Source organism: Notamacropus eugenii, chromosome 4, assembly GCF_028372415.1.
Source record: "Notamacropus eugenii isolate mMacEug1 chromosome 4, mMacEug1.pri_v2, whole genome shotgun sequence".
In the NCBI taxonomy this organism is placed as follows: domain Eukaryota; kingdom Metazoa; phylum Chordata; class Mammalia; order Diprotodontia; family Macropodidae; genus Notamacropus; species Notamacropus eugenii.
This window is the reverse complement of record NC_092875.1, coordinates 73,472,909-73,486,443: the sequence shown is the minus strand read 5'-3', so window position 1 is coordinate 73,486,443 and position 13,535 is coordinate 73,472,909. Positions and strand designations below refer to the sequence as shown.

At 47.5% G+C, this 13,535-nt stretch overlaps 1 protein-coding gene across 2 annotated transcripts; it reads left to right on the top strand.

Moving 5' to 3' along the window:
- The first annotated feature begins 592 nt into the window (after positions 1-592).
- On the top strand, positions 593-13,393 carry TINCR (TINCR ubiquitin domain containing). 2 transcript variants are annotated; one of them, XM_072601909.1, is made up of 3 exons: positions 593-1,118; positions 11,345-11,443; positions 12,551-12,662. In XM_072601909.1, exons 1-2 carry the CDS (start codon positions 649-651, stop codon positions 11,433-11,435), a joined length of 561 nt encoding a protein of 186 aa, XP_072458010.1. In that variant the 5' UTR covers positions 593-648; the 3' UTR covers positions 11,436-11,443; positions 12,551-12,662. The 2 variants fall into 2 exon arrangements, with proteins under 2 accessions (XP_072458010.1, XP_072458011.1); XM_072601910.1 differs by lacking the exon at positions 11,345-11,443 and having other exon boundaries at positions 604-1,118; positions 12,551-13,393.
- Positions 13,394-13,535: the final 142 nt, after the last annotated feature.

Below are 13,535 nucleotides of genomic sequence, written 5' to 3'. Positions count from 1 at the left end.
GTAAGGCACATTTGGTGCCTTTTTTATAGGCGCTGGAACCTATAAAAGAATCCCTTGAGGACACACGTGACCTTCTTGGGAACTCCTCTGTCTCTGTCCCTCCCTTATGAACACACGTTTAAATAAGTTTCACTTCAATTAAATGTGTAACCTTGTATTAAGTAGCTTGAACTTTCTGGGCCTCTTTCCCCAGCCGTAAAAGAGAAGGGTTTGGGACTAGATACTTCCTGAGGTATCTGTCAGTTTTAATCCACACCCTTCAAATAAGGTCTGTGGGATTTTAGATTGGGGATCAGATCTCCTTTGTCCGCCAGGGGTTGTGCGCCCTGGGGCGAGTCTTCTTCCAGGATGGGATGGCTTAGATATCTCTAAGAACCTTTGTTCTGAGGCCCACCCCAGCTCAGATTTTGTGTTCTAAGCCTCCTTCTGGCCCTGACACCGTTCTAGGGGCACTCCCGGCGCTGACATTCTGTGTTCTAGGTTCTACAAGTCCCTTCCACTGGGCATTCTATATGGTGTTCCAAGCGGCTTCCCTGACGCTTTTGTCTTTGGGCAAGGCTGGCTCTGGAGGCTGAGGCTTCCCTGCCCCTACTCCCGCCCCTGCCCCCGCCCCCGCCCCTGCCCTATCAGGGAGGCCCGGGGCCCCGAATGCGGAGCCAGACGAGCAGACGAACAGGCCCTGACAGGTTGGGCCACAACAGGTTTGGGTTGCAGCGGGGGTGGCCGCCGGCCTCGCCTGCCAGGGCGTTTGGAGGAGGCGGCGGCGGCGGGAGGTGTCTGGGGGCCCTGGGACGCCTCCCCGGGCTCCCCAGTCCGAGCCAGCCCAGGCACCGCGGGGGGCCCCGGGGGGCGGGGGCCATGGAGACCCTTCGTCGCAGCCTGTCGCGCTGGAAGCGCTACCACATCCAGGTGCACGTGTCCGAGGAGGACCTGCTGCTGCCCCTGACGGTGCGGCCGGCGGACACCGTGAGCGACCTGCGAGCCCAGCTCGTGCGCCAGGGGGTCTCGTCCTGGAAGAAGGCTTTCTACTACAACGCCAGGCGGCTGGGCGAGCAGGACACCCTCCGCGAGGTCAACGTGCAGAACGGCTCCGTCCTGCTGCTCATTAGCGACGCCAGGTGCCCGCGGGGGCCTCCGCTGGACGGTGGGAGCGTGGGAGGGCACAGGGTCGGCCTCCGCTGGGCAGAGGGCTGGGGTGGGTGCTCGGGAGATCACTGACCCCCGGGGGCGGGGAGGGGGAGATGCTGCGCCTCCGATGAGCGGGCGGGAGCAGGGACAGCGCTGGACGGCCGGAGGATCGGGCCTCCGCTGGACTAGCGTGGGACAGCGCTGGACTGCCAGGGGGCCGGGCCTGCTCTGAGCAGGTGGAAGTCCCAGGGTTCACGGGATTGGAGAGCATGGGAGATCACTGGATAGCCCGGGGTCCTGAGCCAAGGGCAGTGAGGGGCCTGGGAGGTCATTGGACCGACAGAGGTCTTAGGAATCTGAGGGCTGGGGGAGGGAGGGGGAACCTGGGAATCCACTGAGTGCAGGGCCTGGGAGCCTCATGGTTGGGTGGGGTGCCTCAGGGCTAACCAGGTGGAGAGGGTCAGGAGTCCCTGGGAAGGCCAGAAGGCCCGGGAGTCTGGGGGATGGATGGGGCACCCGTTGGGGCACTTTGGAGATTTTTGCTAAATCTGACTTTTCATGTTGCTGAGAGTTTGGAGATTAGGGTTCCAGGGGACTTTGGGAGAGATGACCAGCCCTCCCTTGGTCCTCTCATTGGCAATGGAGTTGGGGATGGGAATGACTTGAGGGCTCCCCATGAAGGCCCCTAGGGGTGGGGTACTGACTAGGAACCAGTAGGCTGTTTTGGAAGTAGCTCCCTCCCCTCCCCGTTTTTTATGGTATGTGGTGGAGGATGGCTGTTGAGCAGAACCAGGGCCATGGAGGATGTAACATAAATTTTCTGCAGAAGGATTAGAATCATAGCATCATAGGCTCCTTGGTTTAGAGCCAAAAGGGACCTTAGAGGCATCTCATTTTTTACTGATGGGGAACCAGGCTCAGAGAGGTTCAGTGATTTGCTCAAGGTCACACAATTTAGTGTTAGACAGGATTTGAGTCAGACCACAATGCTTCTTTTTTTGGTTGGCCCTGGAGAACAATGATAGAAGATGTACCCATGCAATAGGTCCCCAAACATGTATCAAAAGAACCATGGCAGGATTGTAGCCTGTCTCAGCACCATTTTTGTATGAACTCTGTCAGACTTAAGATGAGAAGAAAGAGAACTGTAGGGATGGTGACATTGACAATGGTTTGTTCCCATTTCTATGGCATTATATTTTCTATGACATCCCTGTGATATAGGCAGTGCCAGCATTTTTATTACATTGTCAATAGTTGAGGAAGTTGAGGCTCACAACAGTATGACCACTTGCATGGGGTCAGCTAATGAGCACCAGGGTCAGGCCAAGTTCTGCTCAGACAAAAAGTTGTACCAGATATCTTCCCAGGTCCCTTCCAGCCTGGACATTCAATGACTGTGATGACTTTCTGAAATTAGCTTGCAACAGCACTTTGCTCACCTGGCTGGTCTGAGCACCTCCTCCTTATCACCACCACCCCTTTGCATGTGCCCAGGAGGTTTAGACAGAGAGGAGAAGATTGGGCAAACTGACTAGCACTATCAATCCTAGAATGCCTGAAACTGCCAGACACCTCCATATATCATCTAGGACAGTACCCTGACTTTACAGGTGGGGAAGCTTGAGGTAGGAACTTGCCTAGAAATACACAGTGGGGGTATGGCACTAGAAACCTCCAGGGCTGTCTCCAAGCTTCTTTGCAGTTTTCTTTTTTTAAATTAATTTTTAATTTGTTTTTTTGGTTGTACTTTTCTGATCCAAACTGTGTCCCTCCCTCCCCTATACTAGAGGCCACCATTTCACACATAAACACACATATATGTGTGTGTATGTATATGTATAGATAGATAAACATATATATATGTGTGTGTATGTATATGCAAAACCATACCATGCATACTTCTGTTGATCAGCTCTTTCTCTGGAGGTAGCTAGCTTCATCTTTCACCGGTCCTTTGTAGTTGATTTGAGTATAATACTCAGAATAGTTTAGTCATTCACAGTTACTCTTCAAACAGTGTTACTGTTACTATATACAACATTCTCTTGGTTCTACCGAGTTCACTCATTATTTCATGCAAATCTTTCCATGTTTTCCTAAAATCAACCAGCTCATCATTGCTTACAGCACAATAGTATACCATCACAACCATATACCACAACTTGTTTAGCTATTTCCCAATTGCCGGGTATCCCCTCAGTTTCCATTCTTGAAGTTTCTAATACTGGATCTAGGGACTTGAACAAGTTTCTGTGCCTCAGGGTGAGCATCCCAGTCTGGGAGAAAATCTGCTTATGAGCTAGCTTCATCACTCTGAATGAACATGGTGATGCCCACCCTGCCTGCCTATCCCAGGAAGGTTGTCTTATCAGTACTCATTTTTCTATCAATAAACGATCAGTAGTCAACAAGCCTTTATTAAGTGTCTACTGTATGCCCAAGCATGTGATTGGTGTTGGGGATGCATAGGCAAGAATGAAACAGCCCCTGCCCTCAAGATGCTTACGTGTTTTTCACATGCTTCAGAGTAGACAAGGCACTTTTCTCACAACAGCCCTTCCACATAGGTAGAATCATATGTAATAGAGTAAGGGATCTGGGGTCAGAAGACCTGAGTTTAGAAACTGGTTTGATCCCAACTCACTGTATGACTTCAGATGACTGACTCTCCCTTTGTGAGCCTGTTTCCTCCTCTATCTCTAGAATAAAGGGGTGAACTAGATGATCTCCTGTGATCCCTTCCAGCTCTGATGTTGTGAGGTTCTGGTGCTAGCAGACCTCTCTGAGGTCACTCCCACCCAGGAGGGTTGAATCTTTGGGTAAATCTCGTGATTTCATCCCTGTTTCCAGGATGAAGAAACTTTGACTCAAAGAGGGAGTTATGGTAGTCTCAGAGTGGGGAAAGGACACGCACTAGTAATTGTCAGAACCCGGATTTGAACCCAGGCTTTCTAACCCTTGGGGCAGCTAGGTGGAGCAGTGGATAGAGCACAGTCCTGGAGTCAGGAAGACTCATCTTCATGAATTCAAATGTGGCCTCAGACACTAGCTGGGTGACCTGGGGCAAGTCACTTAACCTTGTTTACCTCAGTTTCCTCATCTGTAAAATGAGCTGGAGAAGGAAATGGCAAGCCACCATCTTCAAGAAAATCTCAAATGGGATCACCAGTTGGACACGACTGAAAGACAACTGGGTCAGAATTACTGAAACTGTGATTGGAGTTGGAAGGGGCCTTTGAGTCTCCTGAGTTGTCTGTTTATAATGCAGTGACCAGAGCTTAAAGAGCTGACCTCTAAGTAAAGAGTTAATGGGGAGCTGAGCATCAGTTTGACTCTAGCTATGTGACTGGGAAACTGTCATCTCCCCTCATTGTCCTCCTGTTTTCCCATCTGTCAGATGGGTAAACTAATCTCACTTCTGCCATCTTCTAGGGGTATTGTAAAGAAAGAGTTTTGTAAATCCTGAAGCGCACAATAAGGAGGTGAGATATCACTCAGCAGTCCAGCTTGTAAGGGATGAAGTGTGGCCTGGGAAATCTGGATGACCCAAGTTGAAGTCTTGCCTCTGACACATACTAATTGTATGAAAATGGTGTCATAACCTCTCTAGGACTATAAATGACTGATGTGTTGCTGATCTTTATCAGTGGAGGCTGTTTTCACACTGGAAGGTCTCTGCACTGATGAGTCAGTCACAGGGCCAGTGCAACAACAAAATTAGGTCACGTCTCAACTCCAATAGAAAGTGCTGGACAAGTGTGCATGAGATGGTGCACTTTTCAATGGGCTAACTCTGAACTAAACTTTCGGTCACATTCAGGGGAGAAGAGGTGGGGATTCAAGGGCAAGGAGCAGACAGACCTGTCACCCCAGGCAGCTAAACCAGTCCAGTGGCTCTGCCCTTCTTCTCCAAGGAGAAAGGAGTTGGCACCTTCTCGGATGACTGTCAGTGACTTCTTATTCAGTAATCAAGGCTTGACCAGCTGGCCAATAAAAATTCACTTAGGCTTTTTGGTCCACCTAGCTGCCTCAAGTCTCTGGTCCACCTTTCTGTTGTCTCAAAGCTCTCTGTAGAAGATAAGCCCTGTGCCTGTAGGCAAGAGTGAGACATAGTAGCAAGATTTGGATTCTGAGGACTTGAGTCTACCTGTGGGACCCTAGGCAAATCATTTATCCTCTCTCAAGCTCAGTTTCCCCATCTGTAAAATGAGATTAGATTAGGTGACCTTTATGGTTCTGAACTTTCAGCTCTGAATCTTAGCATTCGAATTAAGTCAGGAACTTGCTGTGTGACCTCAGGGAGGTCCCTTGCCTTTCAAGAGCCTCTCCTTCCTCCTCATTCTTCAAAGACAGCTGAGATAGAGCAGTAGGTGGATTCTTACTTAACCCTGTTAAGACTTCAGTTCACCTGGGCAGAGCGTTTACTTCTCTCCAACTCAGTATCCTCATCTTTAAAATGAGCAGAATTATGCCTAAGGTATTTACCTTTAGTGTTGTTGCAAGGATCACATGAGAATTGACGTAGAATGCTTTGCCAGCTTAAAGCTCTTTGTAAATTTGTCATCATTGTCACCGATGTTTTCCTTACAATAGCCCTGTGATGTTTTCCAAGGGTTGTTATTTTCATTTTACAAAGGAGGAAACAGCCTCAGAGAAGTTAAGAGTACGGGCACAGAACCTGTCAATGTCAGAGTCTAATACAGTTCTCTCCCAACTCTGAGCCTCGTGCCATTGGATCTCTTGCTAAGGTGTGGTTGGACCAGATGACTTCTGAGACGCCTTCTTCAGCTCTGAGATACTGTGCCAAGTCACAAAAGACTGACTTGTTTCCTCACCTGTAAAAAAAAGGAGAAAATAATTTTAATTTGAGTCCCATTACCAAGAATCAGGAATTGCCTGAATTGGATTTAATTTTAGGGGCTTCTCACAGATGTCTTTTTCACTCATGTGCCCCTTAAAATCTCCGCACTGAGAACCTAAGAATATGGCTTCAGTCTAGGTCTCCTCAGCAAAAGGGACTTTTATCCCAGCCCATGGACAGGCAAGCCAATGCTTCTTCCCTTTTCCTTCCTCCACCAAAGCCCCTATGCTCCAGAAATGGTGTAATAGATTGATCCCCAGTATGGAGGTAAGAGAGGACTGGGCTTGGCCCTGATATTTGTTCTCTGTATGAGCATGGATAAGTTATTTAACCTCAGTGTTCTCTTCTGTGAAATGGGGCTATTGATGTTGTAGTACCTATCTCGCCAGGCATAATAAGAACAGCATTTATGCAGTCCTTTAAAAGTTTGCCAAATTCTTTTACAAATAATTTCCTTCTTTGATTCTCACATCACCATAGCCCTGGGATGTAGGTGCTATTATTATCTGTCAGGCCTAGAGGCCTAAGGGCTACCCGAGTCTTACCTTACCTATTGCAGGTCTTCGGCTGGCCAAACCAGATAAACGTATGAGAGAAGAGACTTTCCAGAGTCGAACAAGGGTTAGGCTTTATTCAGGGTCTTGGTTACATGTGCAGGGGGAATTCTTCCTGAGGAGAGAGGAATCTCCCAAGGAGGCAAAGATCTTACAGTAAGAGAATGGAAGCGGGAGAGGGAGAGGGGAGAGGGAAGAGAGAAGAGAGGAGAGAGGGAAGAGGGGCGTTCTGTCCTCTAAGGGCCCCTCAGCGCTAAGAGCGCCTTCAGGCTTTCCTGACCCTACTTAAGCTCTCCCGCCTGATAGTTTGCACCTGAATACTGTGCCTGTTAGACAACAATAGATGTGCTCAGACCATGGATTAATTTCGAGGGCGGGGATGCTCTTCCCCAGCAAGTTTCCCACGGGGAAGAGGCAGAAATGCACGAGATAGCCCGGGTCTCACACCTCAATTCCCAGCTGTTCCCTGGGGGGCCTCATGAGAACGCTAAGGTTTAGAAGTCCTCACCTTTACCTGCCTGAGACTGTCCACATGGAACTGAGCTTACAACCCCAACAATTATCCCCTTTTCACAGATGAGGAAACTGAGGCAGGTAGAGGCTAAGTGACTTGCCCAGGGTCATGCAACTAGTATACGCGTGGAAGGCCAGATTTGAACTCAGGTCTTCTTAACTCCAAGTCCAGGGCTGTTAGCCGCTGTTCCACCCAACTGAATGCCAGCCAAAGGGGAGGGGACTCAATCCTTTGGCAGTGAGAAGTCCTATTCATTGGCAGTCTCTGATACTTGGCGTCTATTTCCTTTGTTTCTCTAGTTAGCTTTAGATCCAGAGTTTTTAACTTTTTTTTATTCCCAGACCCCGTTGGTAGTCTAATGAATCCTTATGGACATTTCAGAATGGTATTTTCAAAATGTCTTGGAATGGTTTTTAAATATATACAGTAATCTGTGTTTGTCCTTCTTTTTCGAAGAGGACCATGACATCAGGGAAGTGATGACATGATGACTTGCAGTTGATTTTGATTTGAGTGAGAAAGGGCTGTGCAAGATCACGGCCTCACTTTCTCCTCCAGAGCTGTCTGGGTCCAGTGGCCTGATATGTATCAGGACAACTGGAGAAAAGGCCCAGGATGCAGTGGGAAACCCCAACCCTTTTAGGCTAAGGCCTTTTCAGGTTCTCATTTTGAGTGAGGGAAACCCATTCAGTGAATAGGCCTGTTTTAAGAAGTGAGTCAAAGGATGGTCCCTTCAATTAGAAAAAAAAATCAAACTAGTAGGGGAAGACCCTCAGGGTTGCTGGTCACAAGAGAAACAGTTACTGTTGACATTCACTCTGAGCCAGGAGGACCCAAAATACAGCCTTTAAGTGTGAGCCTCACAGTGTAATGGGTTCATAGTTTGGTGTTTGAGAAAAGAGAAGGAGGGAAGGAAGGAAGGAATCTAGCTAGTAAACCCCAAGTTAACTGGGCAGCTTCTGACCATCAAAATTTACCTTCCTTTGAAAAGGAGAGGGAGAGGGCAATCTGAGTTACTCAACTGGCTGGGTCTCCTTCAGGCAGCTCAGACTATTCACAGGTTTTTTTTTGTCCTTCATCCTCGGAGAAGACCATGACATCAGGGAGATGATGACATGGCTTATAGTTTTGTAGGCTTGTAGACTTTGATTTGAATGAGGGAGGGCTGTGCAAGGCCACTAACCTCACTTTCTCCTCCTGAGCCATCTGGGTCCAGTGACCACATATTCATCAGGATGACTGGAGATGGCCTAGGGTGCAATGGGAGACCCTGACCCTTTTAGGCTAAGGCCTTTTCAGGTACTCACTTTGAGATAATGCCCCTTCAGTGAATAGGCCTCTTTAAGAAGTGAGTCAAGGGATGACCCCTTTAATTAAAAAAAAAAAATTACAAAGGAATCCAATTACAGGCAAAATAAAGATGTACTTGTTTTCCTATCCAAGTTCATGGCCCCCATTAGTAGACTTCGTGGGTGTCCATGGATCTTGAGATGAGAACCCCTGGTAGACATACACTAGCTTGATAGGACCCAAGCTGTAGGCAGAAGGAAAGCATGGACATTTTTTGATCATGGGATCACTTAACAAGGATAGGGAACCTACAGCCTCAAGGCTACATATGGCTTTTAGGTCTTTAGATGCAGCCTTTTGACTGAGTCCAAGTTCTAAAGAACAAATCTTTTTATTAAGGGAATTTGTTTTGTGAAGTTTGGGTTCAGTCAAAGGGCTGCACTTGAGGATCTGGAGGTCCACATGTGGTTTCGAGACTGAAGGTTCCCCACCCCTGATCACACATTTAAAGTTGGGAAGGATGGATTTCAAATGTCATCTACCTATCATTTGAGGAAACTGAGGCCCTGAGAGGTTAAGTCAATCAATCAGTCAACATTTGTTAAGCAACTGCTATGTGTCAGGCAAAGTGACTTCCCCATGCCTGCTCCTCCCTTTGTGGAGTTCAGAAGTCACTAGATCAGGCTAGCATAGAATAGGAAGGAGGGATTGCAGAGAGGCCCTAGTATAGCAGAAAGACACCCGGACCAAGCATCTTAAGCCTTGTGTTCTAATCCAGGCTTTACCCCTCCCTACCTTGTTGTGAAAATCCCTGCCCATCTCTGGGCTCTCCATTTCCTCCTCTGTAAATTCTAAGGTCCCTTCTAACTAAAACATTGCAGAGAATCATGCCATCTTGAATTTCCTTGTTGCTTTAAGGCTTACAAAATGTTTTCCTTACTGCAAACCTGGGAGGTGAGCAGAAGCAAGTATTTTATCTCCATTTTACAGAGAAGAAGATCGAGGCTTAGAGAGGTGAAGATGGCTTCAGATCATAAGATCAGAGATTTCAAGCTAGGAGGAAATTTAGGGATCATCTGGTCCTGCCCTCTCCTTTTACAGATGAGGAAACTGAGTCCCACAGAGGTGAAGTGACTTACCTTGTTAGACTACAAGTTCCTTGGGGGTGGGGACTGTCTTTGACATCTTTTTATATCCCTGGCTCTTAGCACAGTTCTCTGCACATAGTAAGCACTTAATAAAAGGTATGGAATTGAGTTGAATTACCCAAGGTGACCCACACTTTGTAATAGGTTAGAAAGTGAGGGTTGGGACTTAGCACTTTGATTCCAGATGCTGACCTACTTCCACTGTCTCCTGGTCCAGACTCCTCACTCCTTCCTCTTCTCCACTAGAGATTCCCTCCACTAGAGACCATTTAGTCCACCTCAACATTTTATAGAAGTGGAAAATAAGGTTCAGAGTGGAGGGTGGACTTTCCCAAAGATATGCAACAAGTTAGTGACAGACCTTGGTCCAAGACATAGGTGTCATGTCCCCTCCAATGACTCGAAAGGTACTTCCCATAGTATCACTCTTCCAAAGTGGAGAGGATGAGATCTAATCCAGGTCTGGGCCATATACCCACCTTGCCTGAGGTACAAGGTATCTTTGACCTGAGTCAAAGCCTTAGGGATTGTAGGATTTAGAACCAGAAGGGACCCTAGACATCATTTATTCCAACTCCCTTATTTTACAGATGAGGAAACTGAAGCTTAGAGAAAATGAGTTATTTGCTCAAAATCATATAGTTAATAGGAAGGAGAGTAGATGAGATTTGAACCCAGATCCAGAGTTTTTCCCTGACTACTCCATTATTTTTCAGGTTCACCTATCTACTTGTTTTAATTTCTGTTGCAGGCTCCTCCCCCCCTACCCTTCTAGAGCAGGTGTTCCTTGTAAGACCCTAAGGGATATCTTCTGTAAAATTTATAGGTCCAGGGATCTTGGGGATGGGGATGTTGGCAGGTGGGGGAAACATCTTGATCCTGGAAACATAATACAGTAGAAACACCAGTGGGTTGAGAACCAGGATACCTGGGTTCAAGTACTTGATCTGCTTTTTAACTGATTGTGTGACCTTGGGTGAGTCCTTTCACCTGGAGCAGTGCTAGGCCTATAACCCAGGGGTTGATGGGTCAAGACAATCATTTCTAGGTTTCTTTGTTGAGGAGTCATTTCAGTTGTGTCTGACTCTTTGTAACTCCATTTGGAGTTTTCTTGGCAAAGATTCTGGAGTGGTTTGCCATTTCTTTCTCTAGCTCGTTTTACAAATGAGAAACCTGAGGCAAACAGGGTTAAGTGACTTGCCCAGGGTCACACAGCTAGTAAGTATCTGAGGATAGATTTGAACTCAGGTCTTCTTGACTTCAGGCCCCTTGATCTGTGCACTATGGCTCCCCCTAGCTGCCCAAGTTTCTTTAGACCTATCTGAAAGAAAGATGGGCAGCCTAGGCAGGTAGTGAAGGTCTTCGTGATTCTGGTGTCTGGAATGTTGTGGAGATACATGTTCAGGTGTGGTTTGAACTAGCCAGCCTCTAAGGTCTCTGCCAGCCCTTAAATTGTGATGTGATTTCTTCATCTACAAAATGAGGGAGCTGGGCTACATGATATCCAAGGTTCCTTCCAGCACTGATGTTCTAGCTCTGAGTTCCTGCCTCTCTCTGTCTCAGTTTCTTCATCTGTAAAAATGGGAGGAGAGGTTAACTAGAGAGGCAGTTTTGGTGTCATGGAAACAGCACTAGTTTTGGGATCAGAAGAGCTGGGTTCAAATCATGTCTTTGCTCCTTATTACTCACGTAATAGGTTTCATCACCCTTTGGCCTCAGTTTCCTCACCAGTTAAATGGTAATAATAAGACCTACTGTATTTATCTCACAGAGTCATTGGGAGGGAAGCATTTGGTCAACTTAATAGTGCCTTAGAAATCTGAGTTATTATTCTTGGAACCCTCAGGCTGCCCCAAACTAGTGGCGATACCCTGAGGCGAGAGGCATCCTGGGCCCCGGAGGACAAGTTCCCTGCTGCCTATGAATCACAGCTGTGACTGGGAAGGTATGGCAGGAGAAAGCCCAGTTTGGTGCTGGGGGTCTGGCCTGCATTGGCTATCCATGCCGCAGCTCTTAGAGATCCTGTCCCCAGGACCTGCCTGTCACTGACTCTTGCTAGGCAGATGCCCGCCCTCCCCCTAGATTATTAAATGACTCTCCTTCTCCCTCTAAACCAGCTGGATGGGACCTGTAAGCTGTGGTTTTCTGGACCTTCCCCATCCTCTAGTAGGAGGTCCCAGAGTCTCAATAGAGATGGGGCGCAGTTCTTGGTGGGGTGGTAGGTAGTGAAGAAATCCATCTGTTCCACAGACTATGCTGTCTACATGACCTTGGGCAGGTAATTTCTTTCTCAGTTTCCCCACCTGTAAAATGGAAGTAATAATCCTTGCCCTATCTGTGTTGAGTATATTGAATTGAATGAGAGACTAAATGGAGAAATGCTTTAGAAACAATGCAGTGAAGAGTGTTATTCTTATTTTCCTGCTGTCTGAGGGACCAAGAGAAGCTTGAGATTTATTTGGTCAGTCATATTCTTTGGGGACCAGATTTTACTTGTAAAAACTGAGAGGCTTGGACTAGATGATCTCTTCTGTCCCTTCCAGCTCTAAACCTCCTGATCTCATGGCCTTGAATTGGAGTTGAGAGGAGTTCAGTTCTGTGGAATCAAAGAACCGAGGCTGAGTGGGGATAGAGGTTATAAGATTCTCTCCTGCTTCCTGAATCTCATCTCCGGCCTCTCTCCAGCCACTGTCTCCACTTGTCCTTGTATACTTGGCTCTTTCTGATCTTAACTGTACTCTTATTTTGCTCTCACTGCCCAGAATGTCCTCCTTTCTCCAGCTTCCCATCCTTCTAGACTGAGCACAAGTTCTATCTTCGGTCCTGGCCCAATCCTTCGCTGGCTGCCAGGTCTCTACAATTGCTAAGCTTCTCTGATCTGAATTGTCTGTCCCGTTAAGGCCAGAGCTTAACCCCCAGCTGGGGACTCTGAACTCCTGGGTTTGTGTGTGTGTATGTGTGTGTATGTGTATGGTCTTCTTAGCTGTACTAGGAGATCCTCAAGGATGGGGCTTGGGTCTTATAAACATATATCTGTGTTTTTCACCTGCAGGGAACAGCGAACTGCTCTAACAACGATTGAGTGGGTTTGACCAAGATATCTACAACAGTCACAGAAGCAACCATGAGGTTTTGTGTTTCTTCTGCTTACTCCAGTCAAGAGCCACCTCCCACATTTATGTACTGTAGGAAGGAGGTAGGGGTGGGCCAAGTCTTGGGCCAGCTTCAGGAATCTGGGACCAAGACTTGGGGCTGGGTAGGAGGCCTTCTCTTTCTTTGCGTTTGATGATGATCAGCCTGCAAGCCTAATAGCCCAGTCCAGGGGGTTAAGGGGTAGAGAGGAGTGAAGGATGGGTCCAGTGATGCAGGGGATGAAATCTCAACTCTTCATGCTGGACCAAGTCAGATCTTCACCTGGAACCTGAGTATTTGGTAGCTGCCTTGGTACTGCTCCATGGAGGTGGATGTGAGGGTGTTTGACTAAAGTTGACCAGTAGTGGACACAATGGTGCTTGGCAGGTCGCCCACATTCTGGGCAGAACCTACCAACATTCCAGGTGGCTTGGCCCGCTATTCCAGAGTTGGGAATACTCTGACATCTTAGGGAGACTGCTCCAACATTCTGGGTGGAATACCTATCCAGAAACTTCTTTTTTTCGAGGAGAACTTTGAACTCCTGGCCACCTCCTACCTCATAGCCTTTGAAGCAGGGCTGAGTAAGGTGGTGCCCTGAGTGCATCTCTGAGTGGAAATATTTATATTTCAAGCATTGGTATTGAGTGAAAGCCGATACACCAGCCCTGTCTGAAGAGAAATAGTGTTTTAATTAAGAGTCATGTTTACCATGGAATGATTGTACAGGTGCAGAATAAAATGGGGGAGCCGGTGAGAGGCAGCTTGCGTTTCAAATGATGGATCTGTGAGCCAGGAGGCTATGTTGCTTATCCTAGAATATCTTCCCTGGCACAAATCTTGTGAGGATGAATACTTCATCATGCCCCCTCAGTCTGCCCCTCCTGGGCCCTGGGTGAGCTGGA

What these genes read in the sequence shown, in the direction of transcription:
- TINCR (XM_072601909.1), top strand. Translation starts at nt 649, where the DNA reads ATGCGGAGCCAGACGAGCAGACGAACAGGCCCTGACAGGTTGGGCCAC. An exon ending in CTGCTCATTAGCGACGCCAG is followed by an intron (nt 1,119 to 11,344) that starts GTGCCCGCGGGG and finishes TGGAACCCTCAG; the next exon opens with GCTGCCCCAAACTAGTGGCG.